This window comes from Zerene cesonia, chromosome 26, assembly GCF_012273895.1.
Source record: "Zerene cesonia ecotype Mississippi chromosome 26, Zerene_cesonia_1.1, whole genome shotgun sequence".
NCBI lineage: Eukaryota > Metazoa > Arthropoda > Insecta > Lepidoptera > Pieridae > Zerene > Zerene cesonia.
Window position 1 is genome coordinate 533,235 of NC_052127.1, and position 25,501 is coordinate 558,735.

Sequence of the window (25,501 nt, forward strand, 5' to 3'; positions counted from 1 at the left end):
CGACTAATAAGGACACACCCTTTCTTGAATTATATTATTCTTAATACAGTACCTAACAGTAGGTATAAACTTCAGTACTTAATGAACATTAATTCATTGTATTTTGTGGTACAAAAGGTTTTAATGAACACTAGAACGGTCAAGAATGCAACGTGCCATGTTTAAAAAGGATATGATTTATTTGAATGAAGTAAATAATAATACAGTCAGTTGTTCTCCTTATTGCTTATTAGCAACACCCAAACCCATTGAGAGCGGTGTTTTTTAATTATCACGCAATAATACCTCAGTAAATAGATTACTGCATTAATATGCTTTTGTCAGAGTCAGTAGAGCATTGTGATGTAATGTTAAAATTAAATTGGGGAATTCAGCAAAGTAGGTAATATTATCTTCGTCAGTCTAGAAAATGGCAGTATTGTCTTAGAAATTATGTGCTATTTTTATTACCTATGTAACCTGTGTACCTATGTATAATAAAAGTAACACGTTCCGAAATCGATCAAGAAATGTATAAAAAACACACGTTTTAGGACTACTTAGGACGTTAATATTTATTTAAACCAAAAAAAATATTTTTTTTTCAATAAAGTGACATATATATTTTTATAAGTTAGCTGTTGGGTATGTTTATTGATACAATTTTTTTTAACGGCTTGTTGGGACTATAAGCGTAGTACCCACAATATCAGTGGTTTGGATTACAAAATTAATTTAATAGATGGCGCTGCAATAAATAGAAAACTTGTTTTCCGGGATACAGTACTTTTTTATTTTTTATTATATGAATACAAGTCGCCATTAGTACCTAATGCTTTAAAAATATGTTACAACACATTGGGTGTAAAATGTATTTTGATGATTTACGATAAGTAATTATTTATTATCATTCTGAATAATTAATTTTATTGTTAAGTATAATTAATACTACTTTAAAAGTAGGCATTTATGTACCTTAATTATATTGTAAATTCTACTCGAAGTAGATGAGTCAAGAATATATTGTTCTATTTAATAATTTAATTAATATTGCAATATTTGTTTACATGCCTGTGTCTTTCTATTTTGTAATTTTCGCGATTTATTTTTTGTGCAATAATTGTACGTAAGTTTAGAAATAAAGATTTTAATACATTCGTTCGTTTCATTAATATGAAATAATCCTCACTATTATCATATATAGTATAATATTATACCAGAACTATTATTTAGTTTTACTGCTGTGTTTTCACAGGGGTCGTCAAAGAAAATTAACATATGCCATATCGACACATATAATGAGACACTAATAAATAGATTACATTAAATATTTCTTTAAAAACCTGATAGGAGACGATTAAAGAAGAGTAACAGAAACCAAAAACGGTCGATCGTTGAAGTATGGGCAACTAAATCAAAAAACAATTGAACAATATGTTTTTATTAATCTCTTATATTAGTCATTATATTATCACATACAATTAAGACACATTCCAGTATAATACTATTTCATATTTACACAATTATAATACTACTTTTTAATGGAGGTAATTACTTTTATCATTAGTTTATTAATATTTCCAAGCCATCTATATATCTCTTATAACACAATAAATTATAACAGTAATTCATACATTATCTTATACCTATATATATATCCGAGATTCCAATTATATACATATATATATAATTGGAATCTCGAAATCGGCTGATACGATTTTCATGAAATTTAGTATATAGGGGGTTTCGGAGGCGATAAATCGATCTAGCTAGGAATCTTTTTTAGAAAATGTCATATTCGTGTTTTATCGACTTAAACTTAGCGACTCTTCCTGACATCTATTGGCGAATAATAATACTAATACAATTTTTTCTTCCTGACATCTATTGGCGAATAGTAATACTAATACTATTTTTTGGCGAATAATTAAAGTTCCAGCAGATGGCGTTGTTAAGTAACGAAGTCAATGAGCGTTTGCTTCTTCTTTCTCTTAATGCACGTGTTCACTTAAAAATGCCTAAACGATCTTGGAAAAAACGCTTATAAACAATCTAACTTCTCGAAGTTAAACCGAACAAAGCTCGGTCATCCAGGTACTACATATTTAATAACACAAGGGAGGGGTATGTATTAGAACAAGCGTAGTCAAATTTAAATGCTTATAGATGGAATAATCTTCTAGACTCTTTGAACCTTTTAGAGTGCTAAATAAGCTATATGATTATTAAGTTCTAGCACGGCATTAGACAGAAAAGAATGAAAGAGATATATATTCCCACTTCTGGGACACAGGCCTCCTATGAGGGTTCAGGCCATAATCCACCGCGCTGGCCAAGTGCGGGTTGGCAGATGTCACATGTCGTCGAACTTTTGATTCTTGGATAAGCCGGTTTCCTCACGATGTTTTCCTTCACCATTTTAAGTCTGTTTTTCGATTTTTTTCTGAGTCATCGTATCGTATCTTTACTAAGTAATATTTATTTTATAATTGTTTTATAATTGTTGTTTTGTTTGGTTAATAAATAGTTGAAATTATCTAATCCCCATAGAAGAGTGTGGAAGAGTGTGGTCTACCCGGCGTTGTCCATGCAACAAAGGAATGTTCCAGCAACGATTAACACGACGCCGAGTATTGCCACTGCAAAAAAATTACAAGAAGTTTCACATAGACGAATTAACAAGTAAAATAAGTTTATCTGATTCGAAATACCAGGAATATATAATTTCTATATAAATAAATATAAGCAAGTGGGATAATTTAGTTCTAGATTATATCATTAAAACCTTATAATCATTTCAAAATTATATTTTAGTTTTATTAAAATAGTTACGAAAATCTTACGAGAATTTAACGCGTGCGAAGCCGCGGGCAAACGCTAGTATTAGAATAGATAGAACCGAACCCATGTCCAGCGGCTCCTCACTGCCGACCGCGGCGCCCGTCAGCGCTGTGAACGCGAACGCTAGACTGTTCGCAGCGGGCACCGCGATTGACAGCGGCATGCGCTGAACCGCAGCGAGGTATATCAGCGAGCCAGCTTGGTTCACCAGCCACGGGACCACGTACTGGTATAACATTTATATGATGGTTGAACGTTTTCTATGGAAACATATTTGGCAGACTTTCCTTGATTACATTTTTGTTTTTCAAGTTATTATCCAAATACAAACGGAGGCAAATCCTACAAATCGAAAACCATTAAAATCCGTTCAGTCAATCCAGAGTTATATAAGTAGTGTACAGAATATATAAATATAATATATTTAATACTTTTTTTTTGTGTGGCTATGGTATGTCCAAAAGACACTGGTTCGCCTTCAAATTACCAAAAATAGGCCAAATTTAAATTCATATACCTAATAATGTATTTTTTTTTATGGCAATGAATATAATGCAATAAAAAAAAAACTTAATAAACGTTGTTAATCTATAGGTGTGTGTATGTATTATGCATCTCGTGTATGGATGTGTGCATGTGTGATGCGTGCCTGTGTGTATAAATATGTGTACATACCCTCCAATTTGACAGTAAAAACACAACTTCGGCGTAGGCCTGTCCGAGCTTAGAATTAGCACGAACCGATCGCAGGCCCTTCGTGCCCTGGCGGATAAAAGGGTTAGTGCATCCCCACAGCACCCCCGTTAATAGTAATAGTCCTAAAACATTTGGTTAATTAGACTCACGAAAAAGATAAATTCAAATTAAAAAAAAAACGTTTCATACATTAAAGGGACGGTGATTTGACACTGATTACTAGAAGTATTGATATCTCAGGAGAACAATAAAAATTTAATCGATAATATAGTATTAGATATAGAGAATTTAGCTGGGATTTTGAATTTTTACCTCTGAAACTACCCTAATCCCTACTTATACTATGAATGCGAGTGGCTCTGTTTGTCACGCGGTTAACCACGGGACTGTCTATTTTTCTTTATCTTTTACTAACCACGACCACGGTCTGGTCCCCGAGGACCGCCGGTAACAATGTATTAGATATATAACTGACTTAATTGTAAGGGTTTATAAATATTTTATAATTTTTTACGTGTTACCAAAAATTGCATCATAATAGAATAAACTCCTAAAGGATCGAATGTTACATTCCAACAAAAAAAATGTTGTTTATAATAGTGAAAAATGAATGAACTGTTCATTCACTAAAAAGTTACGTTTCTGTAATCGGTTTAACAATTCCATTTAAATAAAAAAAATTAAAAATTGATAAATGTATCCAAATGAACTTTGGTATTTAAGTATATAATGATTCTTGGATTGTTAAAATTTTAAGTAGGTTGATAATATAATAAAGAAAAACATTAAAATTTCACATTAAATGTATATTGCGAAAAGAAGAAAATAAATTATGTAAATTTAAATAAAACAATGTAGGAAAATGTATGCATAATTTATATTTCATTTACCAAATAATTTGAGATCAAACATTAAGTAAAAATAATGTTAAAATTTTTCAGACCAATTTGGTTTCAATTTCTTTTGAGATCAATAAATCATACTTTTATTAATCATATATAAAAAACATACACTATAATTATATTGAGCACAAATATTTTAAAAATAATATGTATATATAAAAAGAAAATAACGTAAAAGAATAAAATTATGACAAAACCATACAATATTTTAAATGAAGGTAAAGCTATTGTGCTATGCTCTCATCAAATATTTATATGGCCCATATTACACAGTAACAAAATGACTGATACACAATAAAATTGCACTGTTTATCTTTGAATCTTAACTATCAGACTTTTAAGTTGATTTTTCAACAGTCCCTTTCCTCTTTTTTATTATCCATTAGCATGCATAGGGTTCCAAGTAAGAAATTATTATTATTTTAGCTACTTAGAGCCTATATATAATATACACCTTCTGGACTGTAAACACAGTAATTGTGATGACATTGCTTATGATTTATTGCATTATTTAGACAATATACATTTAGTTAGCCATCAACTATTTCAATTGCCTGTTAAAAAATCATATGAGTGTATTACATTCTTTGCATCTACTGAATTCTTCTTACTGTTTTCTTGAATATTAAATAAATGAATATTCAATATTAACTAAAATCGTTACACTTGGACATTGAAAGATCAGCCCTAAAAAGTAATGTCTATATTGTATTAGGGACACAATATATAATTCCTAAAAATATAATAAAACTGAATTTATTTATATAAATTATAAATAGTTTAAAAAATTCAATCTTCATTAAAATTGTTTGGAAGCATCCCATACAAGTATCATAATTAAAATATTAATAAAAAACTTAATTATAAGATAGAAATGAAAATATTAAATTCACTGTAATTATTCTCCGATTGGTATACCAATAGTCATGGGTTTTATATCAGAAAATTTGTGAAAGTTTTTATCGACCCATTCTACAAATTTATGTTTCACAGCCACTGCACATTTTAAAGTCATGTAAGAGTCGGCTTCAGCCTGATGAGCGTCCAGACAGGGTGTTTTCAATAACTTCTCATATATTTGCCCCAACTTATATCCCTTCTTCGGTCTCTCACCAGCACTCCAAGCAAATTTTCTTTTCACTCTTTCACGATTTGCAGGTTCCACTCTACCTGTAATCCTATGTTTAGGTGTTGATTCATTGATTGATTTCATCACCAATGTATTTTTTTGAAGTAAATTTTCCTCAAGAAATGTTCTGTCTATTGATGAGTCGTTTATATTTAAAGTGTCATTACTATCCTGCCATTCTAATATATCAAAGAAGCAATGGTAGCTGTCAGCGCATAGAAGATCTGCGGGGAAACTCTTACCCAACTTATTTAAGTGATTCTTGAGTATTGGAAAGTCAAATTTGAGGCCATTTTGAGCCACTAAGCATATGGGTTTAGTGAGTATGTTCAGGTATGTGTTTAATATATTATACACATTGTCGTTAAATGTCGTTTCATACTCAAGTAATTCGTTACTCAATTTTGTTATTTTTGTGCTCGTTGGACTTATCATTCTTCCAGGGTAAAGACACAGGGTGAGTTTTTGCTGGACGCGCGGCGCGGCGCCGATCTCGGTATCAAGGATATGAGCACGTTTCACTGCTATGAAAGACAATTCGGTGATACGTGTTTTATTATGATCCTCTATAGGGAGGCTCGAGGTTTCAAAGTCTATAAACACGTACGTTGCGACACGAATCATGTTGAATTCGGATGTAAACACAAACACTGCACTCGAAACCTTTTGTACTGTACGTACGGTTATGAATTTAACGGAATGATAATCGCCGTCTCTTACTATAGTACATGTTGCATTTGAAATTATCTCCAGCACTGACTCATAAAAATGATAATGCGCTTACCTAGTCCCTCCAACATGATTCATTTGAATAAGTGAAGTGCACGTCACTAAATTGTGATTGATAAAAAAATACTCATTTGAAATATAATTAGAGAATATGAAAATATTTTCGCTTTTAGTAAATTAAGATAACAATTCGATAATATTTATTATTTACATTATTTTAAAACATTGAGCTTGTTTTGACTTTGATATTAAATGTCATATTCAGCATTGCCATATTTCTATACTACCCTTTCATTAAATTGCCATTACAATATATTGTTATTTAAGGCTTTATCAGACAGAATACGTAATAGAGCGACATCCAAAGAGTTATATAAATATACGGCAATAGCGTCATAGAGTCGTGTTTCAAGATCGCGCTCTTAATTTGTCCCACAGATTGACCTGCTGAGCCCTTCTAGATGCTACACAACGCACAATTCACCAAAGCGTGTTGAAATGAGCGCGTTATAAAAGCGTTCCATTTAACAAAGCTATAAAAATAATCTAAATATATCCATTTTTGAGTTCATAAATATTTTATCAAAACAAAATCATACTCTTCTAACTTTTTTTCGTTTTCGTTTTCGTTAAGGAATCCGCGATGGCATATTCATACCATCGAGGATTCAATATATTCGTATTGGCACAGAACAAACAGGTACACACCTAAAAATAGCACAAAAAAGGAAATTCTTAATTGTAACACTGAAACAATATATTTTTGATGATATTTATTTAACTGAATCAATTAAATTGATTATGTTCCCAAAATACTTATACAATAATTTTGCCATTACGGCAAAGTAGGAAATCATAAACTCGCTTTTTGTTAACCATATATCTTCAAACTAAAAAAATATTTTACTTAGTTTGTCAATTTGAGTAACATTTTGTTTTTTAAAACAACTTCCACTTTCTCCACATAATAAAAACTAAACTATATACATATAAATTATATATGAATAAATTTTCAATGAAAAATAAATTCCAAACTTAAAAGTATGGTGTCATGTTATCTGTGCCTAAAGATTTACATAGAACATAGAATAAAATTGAGCTATAAAAATTGTTTTTTTAATATGTAATGTTATAAAGTAATACAAGTCAAATCAAGATTGCAAAAATTTTCCTTTAAGAATAAGCATAAAATAAAATATCTTACATGGTTATACTAGTAGAATATTATTTTATGCACAAAGCACACAGGGTTGTTATGAGATGAAAGTTTCTTTCAGTCCAATGTATAAAATAATACAAATTTATATCACCAATTCTCAAATAAATAGCTACAATTAAAATATTAAATTACCCTTATAAAATCTAAACAGTAAAACTTATACAATTTCTGGTCAATCTTGTTGTTTATCAATAACTAAGATATAAATAAATACACACATCCTGACATAATTAAAACCACAATTGACAAAATAGGAACCCAATACTTCTGAACGAAATTCCTGTTGTCTTCATTAACAACAACTTTCTTTTCTTTGTATTTCTTCTTTTTCCCACTCATTTTCCATTCATACTCAGCTAGCTCTCTACGGTTTCTCTCTTCTTCCAACTCCTTCAGTCTCTTTTCCTCTTTCTCTTTTTCAGCGAGTACCGCGAGTTTTTTTGCCACGCATGTGTCATCACAAGCTACACTAATTTCAGACTTTCTAACAAGATTGCATGGTGCTTCTTTCTTTAAATTTCCACAAGGGCAGTATACTTTAGTCTTTTTTGTACACATTTGATTGACACCACAAGGCCCTTTGTGGCATATACTTTTACATTTATGCCCACAATCTAGTGACTTTGGACACTGTTGCTTGCAACTTAACTGTTCATCAGAGGCAGTTATCAATTCACGACATGCTAAGTATAGCTCTGTGAGTCCACAATGGCATTTGACTCTTTCTAAAACCTCACAAGGAGGACATGATCCTGGGTGACATTCACGTTTTGGACACTTATGCAAGCATTTTTCTGGGCGGGGCTTCATACACTCTCTATTACATGGCCTGCATGTATAAGCCACATTTGGATAATTGGGATCTGAAAGGTACAAGTGACATAAAAGTGAACATTTATGATTACCGCAGGCGAGATCTTTTCCACATTCTCTGCCACAACATCGCCGCGCCGCAGAGTGACAAGGCTGCATCTCTGTGTCGTGTTCGCCGAAACAAACGACTGGGACAGGCGTTTTGCAAGGCGGACAGTCCAAAGCAACAACCTTAGCTTTCGGTGGTTGAACTTCCCAAGGCATCACTGGCTTTTCCACTTGTTTGAAAACAACAGAAACATACTCATGACATAATGCTTCACAAGTGTGATCGCACTTACTGTAAGATTTCTTGCAAATAGCTTTACATGATGGACAGGTACCAAAGTGACAGGTATGTTTGTTTTCATCAATGTGTCCACACTTATATTTGAACTTACATGGTAGATGACATTTCGGGGGCTTGATATGCTTCTCCCTGCCACATGGAACTGTGATATATGTTTCTTTACATTTACATGTTATTTTAGTTTCCCTTGTGCACGGATAGCATGGCCCACCATGACAAATTGTGGTACATTTATGCCTTCCACACTGTAAAGGCTTGTCACAGACTTTTTCACAGGGCGGACAACTTCCATTACAACATTTACGTGCACAATAATGCTTACCACATGGCCTGATGCCTCTACACTTTGTCTCACATCTAAATTCCTTGCTGCATGGTAATGATCTTGTGTGTGTTGAGCATACACATTTCTTTTCAATCTGTACTCGACATGGAGGACATTGACCTTTGTGACACTTTTCCGGACAAACATGCTCACAATCATCATGTTTCTTTCCACATGTGCCTAAACATGTTTCTATAGTGTCAGGACACTCTATGTATTGTTGATTTGCTCCACATGGGCATGATTTCAAACCGGAATTTGGACAAGGTCCACAAGATCCAGCGTGACATACTTCTTGACATTTGTGATAACCACAAGAATAGGCTTTGCCACAAACTTTGGTACACCGCCATTCAACATCGTTGCACGGTCGTTTTATAGTTTCTGAACCGCAGAGACAGCATTGAAGACTAGTATATGTGCATGGAGGGCAGTCACCTTCATGACATAGATTTTTACAACTATGAGATTTGCAGAGCAGTTTTTTCTTGCATGGCTGGCCACAAGGCCACTTTGCTGTGCTACAACGTACCTTCTTCTGTTCTTTGCCACAATAACAAATGCCATTTACTGTTTGGGGACAAGGAGGGCATGGACCAGGATGGCAGAGCAGTAAACACTTATGTTTGCAATTATCACCTTGTGACAGGCGTCTTCCGCATACTTCTCCACAGGTGTGTGGCACTAACCAAGGATGATAGGGTGGATCATCAGTTTTTCCACAGAAACATCGGTACTTACGCGGTATCTCCTCTTTCGTATAGGAGTTCCTACACTTCGGACAGCACCATTCTATTTTCTTTGGCTTACACACGGCGATCGGAGCCTGAGGCTCCTCTAATCGCAGACTTGTGCAGTCATTTGCCCATTTTTGAATGCATAAAAGATGAAAATAAGAAAAGCAATGATCGCAAGTCCATATTGCATCGACTCTCTTGATAGATCCTATACAAATTAAACACGTAACAGACCGGCCACTTAAAGCTTCTTCGAGAAGATTCTTTGTCCTGTTCAGCATCTGCTTGTCTCCGCCACCTCGCCAGTAGCTTTGGAATACACCTTCCAGGACGCTCGGCTCATACGGCTCCTCATCTTCAGACGAAGACAGGTCTTTCATTTCTTTTAAATGCTTGTGAACATTTTCCTGTAATTTTGCGGCCGCATCGCGATATCTCCGCGCCATGATTGAAATTGCCACTAATTATGAAGAATTTACTTGGGTGATTGCTTAATTTAGTATAAAACTGTTATTTCAGCATTATTCTGTGTTAAAAAAAAACTAATTTTTTCGTGATTTTCTTCGGCGAATAGTGTGACATTGACATAATATCAAATTCACTATTGACAGATATATAAAATTTATGGTGACGTTGTTCCTTGTCATCAATTTAGTTTATGTCTTAAAGATATCGTGTTCATATAAAATTTCACTTTATTCAGTCTATAATTAAAAAAATATATTAATGGTATTAAATGAAATATGAGGAAAATTATAAGATATCTTCCAATTGTAAAATACGTGCCTGCGCAGAAAGATGCAACTTATTTATAAAAAAATGTACATACGTACTGTTTGGTTTATATATTACGCACTGTAATCCACATTTATCTATACCCATAGACTATACCTGTTACTGCTATTACCTAACATAAATATGTCTACAAAGCAGAAGAGTTTGTTTGAACATATCAAGAACTACTGGCCCGTTTTTTTTTTCTTTCACTATCAACACTATCTAAGTCCTTTTATGAAGGACGACATAGTGTTTTGTGTGACATATTTTTGTGTGTTAATAAGGCAGGATAAAATTTAAAAAATATCCAGATTTCTATGCAATAAATGTACATTTTTGTATATTTTTAAAGCAGTCAATTTTTATATACTAATTCTTACAATCATTTTTAAATTACTTACAATTATTTGTTTATATTTATTTAAATGTTAAAACTTCCCAATTTTAATTATACTATGAACTCATAGTATCACAATTATAAAAATTCAGTTAAAATAATAAAAATTTAAATAATGTCTGTGACTATAATGAAGCAAAGAAATATAATAATTATTTCACTTAACTATACTAATATATTATATAAAAATAATATCAAAAGTCGCGCATACCTACAATATTTTACATAATTTATCAAAAACTCAACAAATCAGATCAGAGAGAGTAGGTAGGGTATGGAACCTAGCACCTCTTCATTGTAACTATCATAGTCCGTATATAAAATTGTGTACATTCTTATGTATATTCAAATTATTTGCGCACAAGTGGTTGGATATCAGAAATTAATTTGCAGTTTTTATCAGCCCATGTTAAAAAATACTCCTTTGTTGCTAGAACACATTCCAAAAGCATAATACAATCAGCTTCCGCTCTATGAGCCTCTATAGGATCTTTTTTGCAAAACCTTTTATATAATTCTGTCAATTTATATGATACTTTGTTTTCTTTATTCTTTAATGAGTTTTTACTGTCTTTCTTATTTGATTTATGTCTATCAGAACCACTAGACATATTTCCGAATGATTCTACCAATTTATCAATATCATCCCAATCTTCTTTGCTTGTGTTCATTTCGGGCCAATCTTCATCATCAGTTAACAAACTTTCATCCAGCGTAGATATGTTTGGAGTTTCTTTCTGAACATCTTGTCTAGCTATGTTAGTTTCATATAGATCGATAATTTTTCTGAAGCCACTCATTGAATCAATGCAGAGCAATTCCATTGGTAAATCCTTGTTTGCATCAATATATTCTGATCTTATTATTTTAAAGTCAAATCTATTTCCATTGTGTGCAACCAAACACACTGGTTTAGGAAATTGTTCTAAATATGAATTCAAACTATCAATTCTATTTTTGAATGTTGCTTGGTTTTTTAAATTTGCATTTGACAAGCCAGTGATGCGTGCAGCTTCAGACTGAATTTTTTTTTCTGGATTAAAAACATAGGATAGTTTATTCATAAGTGGTATACTCGTGCATGTTTCTATATCTTTGCGGGAAACACCGATAAATGTTAGCTCTGTTATTTTTGTTCTGTTCTTTTCAAATTGCGGCAGTCCTGTGGTTTCAATATCAAAGAAGACAAATGTTTCAATGGCCATTTCTGAAAATGTACATTTTTCACGTTTACTATAGTCTCTTTTGCAACATACTCAACGTATATTGTGTTAGTACTGTGGTAAATAATATTTATCTGGAATATATTAAGTGTGTAATTCTTAAATAGTCTTATTAATACTGAATATTTGATTAATAAATGTATATAAACATAATTATCTATAAATGTTACCTGCTTTTTGATTCTATCGATGAATAAAACTTTAAACTAAACCGATTTTAATTTAAAATCTCTATTAGCTTAGTTGTCTAAAGCTACAAATAAGGAAATGAATCATGTTTTGTAAAATAAAAGAAACTGACGTCATAGTTTCATTTTTGCAAAAATGCCAACAATAATGCAATCCGTTTGTAAATAGGTTCAAGAAATATATTTAATTGATTTATCGTACTCTCATTAATTAATAATTATATACAAAATTTCATAATTGTCAATTCATTGACAGCCGTCAGGGAAAGCCCCTGAACTCTTAGATATTATCATCAGGTCCACAGATTTAGTACCAGTTACTGCGTATTGTATCCACAGACTAAGCAAATATGTCGCCTACTGATTAAAAACATGCGAGACATGTTCTGGCACAGCTTGGAACTTTTATACTATTACTAGCTGCGCCCCGCGGTTTCACCCGCGTAAGTCCGTATCCCGTAGGAATATCGAGATAAAAAATAGATGTTGGCCGATTCTCAGACCTACCCAATATGCTTACCAAATTTCAGAGGAATCGGTCAAGCCGTTTCGGAGGAGTATGGCAACGAAAACTGTGACACGAGAATTTTATATACATAGATTTACATATTTACTTAGTTTAACAAGCGTTCTTCACGTTCCGTCGTGCATATTTTTATCTACGCTAGAAAGTAGCTTTTTAATTCCATCCACAAAACAATTATTAATATTTTAGAATATATATTTATTGACAATATATTTGTACTAGCTTCCAGCCGTGGCTTTACCCGCATGGAATTAGGACATTAACGAATTATTTAGCTATCCCAAGGGAGCATTTAATAATCATTAAATCAGCTCATATTCTGGGTGTATACCAAATTTCACCAAAATCCGTGAAGCTGTTTCAGTGTGACTGACGGACTTCAAATAAACTAACTTTCACATTTATAATATCATTGTAAAGAGTGATTAGTGTGACTCTTTATGTTTATTATCACGTATTTGTAACGTACGTAATACTGCGGATTACTAAATTTCTAACAAAGCGTCGTCCTACTAATATTGTATTTGTTTGTTTAGACAAAATATTCATACAGAAATAAAACAAAACATGAAATTAGATCATTTATTTAAAATTATTCAATTTTACAATATCTATAAATCTTAATTACATTATATAAAAATATTTATTCTTTGAAAGCATTAGGCTACTTTTATGTAGAGATCTTAAAGCAATATTTGCACACCCTATCTGTGTTAGAAGCATTTTGTTAAAATAAAAAATATTAAACATGGTAACATTTATCCTCTTATTTCTATACGAACATCAAAATGTAACTATTTTATCGAGTGAAGGTTTTAATTATAACAATTAATTTAATAGAACAAAATATTCTTATGAAGGTCCTTATTTAACACTGTGTATTAACAGGCTGTTTTTAAGAAAGTCGTGAAAATTAAAATGTGACTTATAGTGAACTTACTTAACAAAAAAATTCCATTTTAAATCTCTGTCTGTAATTAATTTTGAACCATATAATTCTATTTTGGCAAGTGACAATTATTGAGTTTAATTTATAGATATTTTGGTTGATTTTTACATACTGTTTATGACGTCATCGGTCAACGGTGTCGTAAAAGACAAAAATAAATCCAAAATAGCCATATATCGCATTATAATGTCTTGTATTTGACTAATTTTGTATATCGAGACGTATTTGAAACATTAACAACATTCGGATACTCGCAAATAGTTGCATTTCAATTTATATTAAAATCGTGAATGGCACATTAGTAATATGTCAAAGTCATATCGATTTCGTCGTTCCATCATTTATCATAAAAAAAAAACAAAGAATAGTAATGGCAAAGATAGTGCCATATTACATTGTTTATGAAAATTAATTAAATCTTTTTATAGCAAGCATACCATTATATTTGCATAAATTAATCTTAAAAAATTGCAAAATCCGCCAAGACACACGGTTCGTTTTTTTTATGTTAGGTTGTATCTCATTCTTCTTTTTACAATTTCTTACATCGTATCATATTCGTTAGGAAAAATTATGGTTTAACATTGTTGCTCTCTATACTTACATCAGCAGTGTTTTTTATGGGAAAAAAAAATACAAAACACCCAAGTGTGTCTGACTGACCGATCTATCAAAGTACTGCCCAAACTACTCGGCCGATCTTGCTGAAGTTTTGCATGCAGATAGTCAGTATGACGTCCGCTTAGGATTTTTATAAATTCTGCCCCCAAGTAGATAAGACGGCATGAAAGCTTGCGCCATGAAAATGAATTCATACCACGCGGGCACGATGTTCAATTCACAAAGGTAGATTTTACTACTATATTTCATGCTCTTGCATTTTCTTTGAGCAACAGTTACTAATAGTGTGATTTGTCACAATTTTGTAAAAAATTTAAAAATTCGTATAAAGAGAGATTAACACAATTATGCAAAGGATATGATTTAAAATATGGGAAGCTACATACAAAAAGACGTTAGTAGTAAAACATTATCGTACACGTGTGTTCTCTTGCTTCTTATTCTTAGATAACTTGAACCATCCAGCCTTTTTGTCTTTTGGAATGGATATCGACCGTGATACGCGGTCACGGTCATCGCGGTTTAGTATTTCGCTGGACTGACTGCGGCCATTCGTCGATTTTCGCGGTATCGTACTCTGGGACACGTCGTTCCCGCGCTTTTGAGAGCGGTACAGCGTTTGACTCGAACTTGTCAAACGGCTATTTGGATTCGGGCGCCGACTCAACGTCGTTTGACTGTATGATTTTTTCTGCAGTGTCGCAGGCCTGTCATCCGTCAAATTTTTCGTCGATGAATACTTTTTGGGCGTCGTTTCTTTTTTCTTTTTGGGTTTTTGAGCGTAGTGCACGTCGTATTGGTCATTGTAGTGTTTCGGAGTCCACGGTGCGAAAAGTGAGAAGGATTTTGTCGTGTTCCTCACTTGGATGTTTGATGACATGACGGATGAGACGTCATCGCGAGAGCGGTTTCGCGCCATTCGGCCGGGATCAGGGATGTCACCAACTGGAAATTTCAATATCGAATAAATCGTGAAAAACAAGTATTAAAATTGGCCTGTCTAGAGACTATCACAGGATTAAAAATAAAATATAAGCCGTAAGGTATTGAATTATCATAAAAATAATACAGCAATTATAATCGTTGTTTTCTTATAATTGGCGACTGCTTTATTTATATTAAATATTTTACCCGTAGTAGCGTGTAAGTAGACGACACTGCGTTGCGACTGGTGACTGGAGTCACCTTCCGTGCTGCTCTCACCAGAATTGGTTACTGGCGTCCTGCGGCGATGTCTAGGAAATTGAAATAGAATTATATATCTTGTGTGATAAAACTAAAAATAATGTGTTTGTTGATAATGAATGATACTAATTTACATAATGGCAAATCTTTACTATCAGGCGAAAAATAATAATAATGGCCATGTGATATCTTCTTAGATTAAATTAACAATTGTATCTGCATCAGAAACTCGTGATAAGTACTATAATTATTTAATAGTAAACATCTTATGTCTACTGGTTTATGTTATCGAAAGTATATACATTTAATTAAATTTATATATAACTGATTTATTAAAGAGCAAATCTTAAATAATTTCAATAACAGTATTTATGTAGTGTTTTATAGCAAAAAACTTACTTGATATCTCTGTTTATTTCCGGTTTTGCAGATCTCAGTTCAGCAGAACTACCCCTGTCGTCCCTGCCTTGTCTCCTCACATCTCCTTTACTACCCTTCAAGGTTTTATTGCTGCTGTGACTTCTGGACCTATCATATGGGCTTATCGGTGGCTTGTCAGACATCTTCCTACCAAACTGACTCTCCACTTCGGAATTACTCATCTCCGAAATGTTCTGCAAGTTTCTCTTGTAGTACTCCTTCGTTCGTGGTGACTCACTCTCCCTTCTTTTCTCGTCTCTATGCAAATTGGAAAGAGAGTAGCTTTTACTGGACAGCTCGCTGTGGTCCACTTCATCGAGACCCGCGCTGGAATTTGAAATGGTCTTCCTGAGGGTTCCATGAGATTTGGACGTCTTTGCTTTCACGGGTTTGATGTTGGCGTCAGATTCGGGGTCGGTGTCGCCAAAGAAACGCAGGTTCTTGGCGGGCGAGTTGAGAGGCTTGGTTGTCTTAGCCCACGCTCTTCGCGGTGCTTCGTCTTCGGTTGTGATGATGCTCTCTTTTTCAATCTGTAAATATTTAATGATTTTATTTACTTTTGTCGAGTTACCATGCATTTTCTTTTCTGGATGGAATCTTTTTGAAATTCGACAAAGTTGTGTAGCTCAGCTAGTCAGTTTAATATTTTGGATGGCTACCTTCGTATTTTTTTCCCGCTTCTTGCCAAGTCTGTCAAGCGACTTGAACCAGCTAGAAGACTGTGTGGGTTGGCGTCGGGGTGGTGATGGGGTCGGACTCGGTGTTGCCAGACGCCGTCTCTCGCGGTATCTCTCAGCCTGAAATATATAATAATAAATAAATAAATTATTAAAATGAAAAAAATATTAAAATGTCATGGATCCTTAGGCTCCTGAACTAGCTAAACGCTGTGTTTCAAATAAGTAGCAAATAAAATATTTCACAAAACTTCTCAAGAAATAATTGATGTATAAAACTTGATGATTTTGTTGGCTTTAGTTTAAATAATTTATAGTTAATAAAGAATGTAAATTTAAAAAATTAAAATGATAAAACTTCTTTCACAATCAATGAGTCTTAGTTTTTCTATACTTAGAGACATGCTTTTTTGAGTCAAAAAATAGCAGTGAAACTGCAGTTAATTCCACGCAGTTGCTTGTGTAATGTTAATAGAAACATACAAGTAAATCGACAAAAATTCTCAAAAAAATATTATCTATCTAAATCGGTCAGTTACAATATCTTAACAAACTTAGATTAGAAAAATTGGTAATTAAAAAAACGCACCTGGCAACACTACACATGACAGATGCGTATACTTTCGCACACAGATCAAACGAAAAAAGCAGTGTCAAAACGAGTTTTTTTTTAATGTTTTGAGTCATCAATCATCACTTGCGGATTTAACATCTTGTGTAAAAAATCGAGTCATGTTTCGTCGGGCGGGTTCATTGGCATCTCGATTTGAAATTTGTAAATAAGACGCCGCGGCGGGGTCGTTTACAGTTTAAAAAAAGCGGTGTAATCACGAATTGATGATATATTTGTTTATTTTATTTACTGGCCACATTTTTTTATAAAAGTTGATCTTGATTTAAATTACTCTTAAAATTAATTAGGACCCATTTTGACATGAAACTAAAATACTAAACTAATAAACACATTAAAATCAAGGCTCTAGTTTGAGTATTTTTATATACCACTAGCTGCGCCCCGCGGTTTCACCCGCGTAAGTCCGTATCCCGTAGGAATAACCAATATGCTTACCAAATTTCAGAGGAATCGGTCAAGCCGTTTCGGAGGAGTATGGCAACGAAAACTGTGACACGAGAATTTTATATATATAAAGATAACGACATAGATAACCTTCGACTGGGGGAACAGATTTTGATGATTCTTTTTGTATTTGTATGATCCTATTTAAATTTTGTCTTGTTCTGATTACTTGAAGGCGGTCTAGTTTTTCGTTAAGTATGATTATTTATTTATATATAGATATATAAATTCCTTTTTTCTTAAAAGATAAAGAAACAATAGGCAACATAAATGTAATAGCAAGTCCTACTAATATTATGAAAGCGAAAGTTTGTGAGGATGGATGTATGTGTTACTCATTCACGCAAAAACTACTGAACCGATTGCAATGAAATTTGATACGCAGATTGTTCGACAACTGGAATTAAACATAGGCAACTTTTTACGCTAATATTCCTACGGGATACGGACTTACGCGGGTGAAACCGCGGGGCGCAGCTAGTTATTTCATATACGATAGGACAGGTTTTAATACAACGTATTTTTAAATTTTATAACAATTGTCATGAGAAAAAGCTCCTAATTAATGCTTTATTCTCTACGGTACGTTGACTTTTGATTGCTGGCAAAAACAAGCTCATATATCGAAAGTTCATTCAATTAAAAAATTAAATGTATCAAGTTTCCTAATTAGAAATTACTTACTACAGTATGGTTATAAAATGCCAACCTTGTTATGCATATTGGTAAATGGTGAGTGAAAAAACCTAATAGGAAGAGATTTCGAATTTTATAATACCTCTACAAATGTTCATAGGCAGTAGTGGTCGCATAATATCATCACGCGTACCACCAGATCAGACATAAATAAACAATTGAAGAAGAGATGTAGAAGGTATGTAATAGAAATACTATATTATTTTATGGTATTACCAATTTAAAGATAAATATGAACAACATCCTAAATGGGTATTTAAAAAAGATTGAAGGTTTCTTTTAAAACTAAGTTTTCAAGTATAATGTTTGCATATTATCAAAGAAGATGGCGTTGAATTAAATATGCCTACATCTGAATTCATTTTATTTCTTTTTGAACCAACATAAAAAAAAAATTAAGTTATCAATCCGATCGTATTTTTGTGTTTGATTTTTATAACTTTTTACTGTATGAACCGATTTTCATGATTCTCTTTTTTTTATGAAAGCTGGTGCTTGGTTTAGTTCTAATTATTTGAAGGTGGCTTCTTTTGTTATAAATAACTATTCATTTGCCAATTTATATCACTTTTCGTCTGCGATAATAACTGATATAATAACCTGGTACTTGAATTGCAGTATAAAGATTAAAATACTTATATACTTTTCATTGTTTATTTATCATATTATAAGCAATAAGGCAGAACATTGCAAAACATACAAGAGAACAGATATCATTAAACATTCTTTTCACAGTCGTAAGCTATTTAATAATTACTTATTCTCTACCGGAACGCGGTTGACGTTCAGTTTGCAAGGCCGCAAGCCAGCCATATGGTGCATGACCTTATCAATACAAATCGATTCACTTCCCAGCCTGCTAAGTCTTGTTAATTTTATTCAAATTTCATAAAAACCAATCAACGACCGAACATATAAATGTCATAATGACAAGATACATTTTACGTTCGATTTTCAAAATCGATTTATTCGAATTGTAATTGCATTTTTGACAACGGTTTATGGTTTAGTGTTTTTTTTTTGGTGGCAACACTAAATTATGACATAAACATTTCGCAGTAAAAGGGTTTGGTATTAGCATATTTATTTCAAGTCATTAATGGTGAAGGACTAAGATTTTAAATGATAATGGCAAAATTGAGATATGCATTGTTTGGTTTAAATATAAATGGAAAATCTGTTATTATTATTATTTTGTCCAATGTCAAATAAATAATGTTGATTTTATTTTTAATTTATTTCAGAACTATAGAACTGTACAAGACTACTCAAATCACAGTCTTTGTTTCAATCTCGTAGAAATTAACTTAATTAAAACCTTTGAAAACTCGTGTGTTGTTAAATATTTCTCCACACTGGTACATACAGCCAAGGGTGTACCTACATTAAATTTTGAAGAACCAAAAGTGTTCTAGAATGTTCTTTTTTAAAGTATACATTTATAAGTAAATAAATCTGGCATTTATTATTCTTGCATACATCCAGTTGAAGGACTATTTTAATATATTGACTATAAGTTTATATCTACCGGTTTATTTTGAAATTTATAAATTCCAGTCGATTTTACACTTCATTACTTCCTATGTAAAAATCAAAATAGAAAAACAAGACGCTATCAGCTCCCGATTTACACTTCCCTATCATCTGTTAACTTAAAATCCCATTTATTAGCTTCCATTTCGAAAATAGACGTACCTAGACTGACTAGACCCTGACTTTAGTTGTTATCTACACTGACATTTAAAGGCGAAACTGTTGTATGTATGAAACATTTTCACGCAAAAACTGCTAGACCGATTTCAAAAAGTCTTTCAGGTATAGCTGCGAGTTAAGTGAGTGTATTAGAGAGTTAAGTAGTGTAAGTAGTGGCTATGTATATACCACGAGCGAATAGCTGTTTTTTTTTTATAATTTTGTTGTTGTCTTCATGTAATCATGAATTATAAACGATAACGATTTTGAAACATGATTTATTGAAGCGGCCGTTCCAAAGTACGTTTAATTATAGACCATGTTTTTAAAATGCTTCTAAAGTCATAAACTTTTCAGTTATTTGTTGACAAATATCATTAAACACAAGACCTTTACAATAGCCTTCCCGTGACAATCGCCAAGACTAGAATTGAGATAAACAAACAAGTGATCTACAAGTTACGCAGAAATAGGTTTCGATTGCGCAAGCGCATGAGTCAGGCTGCACCTAGCGAACTAAATATGGGGGTTCGGATTTCTAGCGGTCTAAGTGTATTATAATATTGCTTTCGTACACATTGTTGATATTGAAAATATGGAAAAAATATAAAAAAAACAATGTGTGTTTTTGATAAAGACTCAAAAACATAAGATCTGAGGGTAGTCAACACTATACGTAGTAATAAACATACATAAAAAATGTATATCTATTTTATACAATCTTGACCAGGATAAACGGTTTGTTTGGTTGTTTGTAATGTACAGATAATTTTTATTTATAATATTGTGCAATTTATGCAACAAATAAAAAAAATGATGTAATTAATCTAATAAATTTGCATCTATTCAATTTGCATAAAAATCACAGTGTTTAATGTTTAAAAAATTAATTTTGGGCTCCAATAAATAAAACAATACCACAAAAAAACACAGGCACAATTAAATTTAATCTTTCTGAAACAGCACCAAGAAAGAAGAAGGAAGAAGGATAGTTATCATCCCCGTAATCCCACGGGAGCGGGAACTATGTTAGTTTTCGCTAGGCGCACTAATATTATAGAGAGGAAACATTTGTATTTTTGTATGTTTGTAATGTTTTCACTCAAAAACCACTGAACCGATTTCAAAAATTCTTCTACCATTATAAAGCTGCAACTTCATTGAGTGACATAGGCTATTTATGTACCACGGGCGAAGTCGGGGCGAACAGCTAGTCGTCTATATGCTTACGAAGCGAAAAACCCGCGTCAACATTGAATGACACACGTATAACCGGTTCGATTCTCGATCCGGTCCACATGTAAATTGGTGGACCAGTTAGAACATTAGCTGTATCTTTGTTTTGTACGCATCTATCGTGTTTATTTTATTTAAATTCACCCGATGTTTATCCATTTGGGCAAAGCCGTTATGTATATTGGCGTGGTCATCTATTTATACTGTTACTAGCTTTGTACCGAGGCTTCTCTCGTTTGGAAAATATGTTGAATTGTATTCTACTAACATCATTAACGCAAAAGTTTGTAATTATGGATGGGTGGATGGATGTATTGTAGTCTCACGCGAAAACAACTTATGGTGTACGTTTCAAATTTTGTACAGAGATAGATTATAGCCTGGGTTATCACATAGGCTACTTATAACCGGGTATCACGCGAGTGACGCCGTGGGTAACAGTTTGTATTAGATAAAGCATTGACGTAAACGTGAAGTCCCGGATGCGATTCCAGGTAGCGGTACAAATCAGTATTTTTTAAGTTTAAAGAATGTAATCCATTCAATAATTAATATATCAATTTGGGGCTATGTGAAATGCATTTACCCTAACCTACGATGGTAAGCGGATAGGAAATTCTGATTCAAGAAAGACAAAAAATATTTGTATCGGTTTAAAGTGCCATATAATGCATACAATCTATATAAAATCGCATTAAAATCAGTCCAGTACTTATAATAACTCAAAACATACATAACTACACTAATATTATAAAAAGGAAACTTTTGTGTTTTTGTATGTTTGAAACGTTTTCACGCAAAAATCAATGGACCGACTTCGAAAATTCTTTCACCATTAGAATGCTGCAACTTCACTGAGTGACATAGGCTATATATGTTCCACGAGCGAAGCCGGAGCGAACAGCTTGTAAACTATAATTACGTTTGAAACTATCAAAACAAACAGACTTATACATGTCACCATGTGAACAAGCCCTAATGAAACACTGCGACTAAACTTTATTGTCTTTTAAGTCGCTTCTTTTTCTTTAATTATTTATTGAAGAAGTGTTTAAACAAAACGTATAAATAAATAAATAAGAATTAAAATAAATAAATAATTAGATAAGTATATACAAATGCTGCTTAGAATAATACTTCGAGTTTATATTGTTTTATTATATTATAGATAAATGAAAACCCAAGTAGGGCGTTAAAAATAACACACGCGTCCCACTTAGAAGACAATATCAATAAATGACAAAAACATGGTATTTTTGACAACCATACGATAATTAATTATCCATTATTGACTTCACGGCTGAACCATAATTGATGCAATAAATGGGCCATTTGTCTTTAACATATGTGTTCTTGATTTATTGAAAACTAATTTATACCATAGCGTCTATTGGGATAAAAAATTCCAATTTGTTATAATGTAAGATTTTATTAAAGTTATTGGCAATGTAATTTCGGCCCAGATATTCTCCAAATATATATAGACAAGACGTTATAAATATTGTAGGTAGTACCCTACCCCTAGTAGAATTATTGTTTGTTCAATTTACAATTTGTCAATTTGTTCATTTATCATCTGTGGTCATTGTCCGGTACGCCATGTCTGCCACGGTACAGATAAAACAAAAAAAAAACCTTATCTTCCGACATCAATATGTCATCATTGCCATCACCTATTCAATCACTATGTCCAACTAGAAATAGCTTCTGGTTTTATGTTTACGTTTTTTTTGGCAGCTTTATTATATAATAACAAACCATCTACGATGATTTCTGTTTCCATGTAATCTAATGTTACAGCTATATCAATGAATATCGGTTCCGGCACTTAGGGGACTTGCGCTAGACATAGGCGCAGTCCTTTTCCGTTGGGTGCAGCCATTTACAAAGAGACCTAGGTGTGAAATTTTGAATAGAAGAATTTTTTTTTAACTTATTAAATAATTCACTGGACTCTGGCGGAATCGGAGAGGCCTAATAGAGGATTGGGTGGTTCCTTAAACAAAGTAAATAAAACGGAGAAAAATAACATATCAGCATGAATTATATGCATAATATCATAACCAAAAACTATGAAATAAGACTGAGATGAGAAGTGTTTGTTTAATTGGTTGAAAATATATATGTAATGTATATAAACAATATAAAAACCGTTCGTTTTTTATCTGTCTCCTTAAATTTATGCCCGTAAGTGCGATATAAGCTGTTCAAATATAACATGAAACGGTTCAACAGCCTGAGGTCAGTGATTTGACAGTGATGTCATCGGCGCTTATAATCTGTGGTCCCGTGTTACAGGTCATTAATTTTGGCTTTATCTGTTTTTTTTTGCGCGGTAATGAGATGGATTCGAAAAATTATAATTTTTTCAAGTTCCAATTTTGAAATTGGCGGTTTATTGATAACGTGAGATTTGTAGTGATTATTTTGACATTTCGTGGTATATGAAATGAATGTAAAGTTATTTTTTTTACAATTGAAATATTTGGTGGTATGTTGCCTATTGTAAACTTATCTTACACTTGAAATTTGGTTGTTTTTACGCAGTACATAAAGCCATGTCTTTTTATATAGAACATTTACATAGAATATTGTAAACGTGAAAGTTTGTGTGTACGAATGCTTGTTACTCTTTCATGCGAAAGCAGCTTATCAGATTAGTATAAAGTTTTGTATAGAGATAGATTATAGTGATCAAATAGGGTACTTTCATATATATATAGTTTATTCTTTTAATAATACTCTTGATGCAGTGGGAAGTTTTGGTGAAGCGAAAGAACTTATGTATTACAATAAATATTTTCGATACGGTACGATTTCCTTTACGCCAGTCGTGCAAAAAAACCCTCCGCTTTAGGCGTGGAATAAAAATTACAAAATTTAAAATAATTAAAGCCTTGTTTATATTTAAACACGCTTGTAATGAGTTCCAAGCATCGATAAAGCGTGATGTATCAGTCATCGACATCAGCACCGCACGCGGCGTGAATTATCGATGGATGTGCGCATCACTAGAATTGTAATGTGTACAGTCAAGTATATATTGAATTAGATATTTATTTATTAATTAAAAATATAAGTTTATTAAAATTGTCTTTTTTATTTATAGTATTAATTACATTTGTTACTTAGAACTAAAGCTATATTATATCGATTCGTCAATAACCTATAGAGCTCAGAATTTTACACATTTTAATAAATTATATTGACTGTAAGTTTGTTTTATTTTCGCCAAAGCGCGGAGCTACTTAAAAATACATACTTTTTTAAGATTATATGTAATTTTCCCGGTAAACTAGTTTTTAAATAAATATAGAACAAATTATGTATTCTGTACATGGATGTACGATAAAAAAAATAGTCACGTATCAAACCTTTATTGCTTGTTTGGATAATAAATACAGCTGGCAACATTAATTCATAGATTAACATACATCCACAATTTTAAGTTTATTTGTAGCAATTTTCTTTTATGTCAATGTATCTATATTATTATTTAAATGGGCAATACCTTATTTGTTTATATGCATGCGTAGGATCATAAATACTGCTGTATAGCTGTGGATGAAATTTAAAATTGCGACAGACCATATCAAGGGATTATTCTTTAGTATTGAGAGCAAGAAATCTAAAAATCCTGTCCTACTAATATTATAAATGCGAAAGTTGGTAAGGATGTGTGTGTGTATGTTGCTCTTTCACGCAAAAATTACTGAACCAATTGCAATGAAATTTGGTACGTAGACAGCTGGATAACTGGAATAACATATAGGCAAATTTTTCCCAATATTCCTACGTGGTACGGACTTACGCGGGTGAAACCACGGGGCGCAGCTTGTAGTTAATAAATATGGTTTATTAATTAACGGTATACCAATGGTTTTGTGAGATTTAATGACTACCTGACTGTCATACGTATGCAATTTTTTCGTTTACCTTTCCGATAACTAATTTAGTAGGAATTTAGTTTGTGGCGTCACACGGAATAAGTTTATTTATCCTTTTTTATTCAAAGCCAACGAAACTGCAGACTATTAACATACATAATATATAAAAAAATAATAATATATTCAGTAATAAACAGTATTAAATCATTTCAACACAAAAGGCCACTGAA

The 25,501-nt window shown here is 32.5% G+C and overlaps 5 protein-coding genes across 6 annotated transcripts in view; all 5 read right to left on the bottom strand.

Annotated features, from left to right (window-relative positions):
* Positions 1–1,823: 1,823 nt before the first annotated feature.
* Positions 1,824–6,552, bottom strand: LOC119837054 (transmembrane protein 234 homolog). The gene is made up of 4 exons (XM_038362543.1): positions 6,332–6,552; positions 3,496–3,638; positions 2,884–3,046; positions 1,824–2,618 (listed from the first exon to the last, which is right to left on the bottom strand). Exons 1-4 carry the CDS (start codon positions 6,345–6,347, stop codon positions 2,551–2,553), a joined length of 390 nt encoding a protein of 129 aa, XP_038218471.1. The 5' UTR covers positions 6,348–6,552; the 3' UTR covers positions 1,824–2,550.
* Positions 4,375–6,335, bottom strand: LOC119837053. Its single transcript, XM_038362542.1, has one exon. It carries the CDS (start codon positions 6,169–6,171, stop codon positions 5,317–5,319), a length of 855 nt encoding a protein of 284 aa, XP_038218470.1. The 5' UTR covers positions 6,172–6,335; the 3' UTR covers positions 4,375–5,316.
* A 577-nt stretch (positions 6,553–7,129) lies between the features above and the next one.
* Positions 7,130–10,763, bottom strand: LOC119837017 (NF-X1-type zinc finger protein NFXL1-like). Its single transcript, XM_038362497.1, has one exon. It carries the CDS (start codon positions 10,163–10,165, stop codon positions 7,691–7,693), a length of 2,475 nt encoding a protein of 824 aa, XP_038218425.1. The 5' UTR covers positions 10,166–10,763; the 3' UTR covers positions 7,130–7,690.
* Positions 10,764–11,020: 257 nt separating this feature from the next.
* Positions 11,021–12,531, bottom strand: LOC119836969. Its single transcript, XM_038362444.1, has 2 exons — positions 12,287–12,531; positions 11,021–12,100 (listed from the first exon to the last, which is right to left on the bottom strand). The coding sequence occupies exon 2, from the start codon at positions 12,096–12,098 to the stop codon at positions 11,244–11,246; it is 855 nt and encodes a 284-aa protein (XP_038218372.1). The 5' UTR covers positions 12,099–12,100; positions 12,287–12,531; the 3' UTR covers positions 11,021–11,243.
* A 1,579-nt stretch (positions 12,532–14,110) lies between these two features.
* LOC119837101 overlaps positions 14,111–25,501 on the bottom strand; it is a 59,462-nt gene continuing 48,071 nt past the window's right edge. For both annotated transcript variants that reach the window (XM_038362602.1, XM_038362600.1), the window contains exons 8-11: positions 16,665–16,802; positions 15,985–16,535; positions 15,532–15,635; positions 14,111–15,345 (exon numbers count right to left, since the gene is read on the bottom strand). In XM_038362602.1, coding sequence (XP_038218530.1) covers positions 14,810–15,345; positions 15,532–15,635; positions 15,985–16,535; positions 16,665–16,802 — 1,329 coding nt within the window. In that variant the 3' untranslated portion in view covers positions 14,111–14,809. The remainder of the gene's footprint in view (positions 15,346–15,531; positions 15,636–15,984; positions 16,536–16,664; positions 16,803–25,501) is intronic.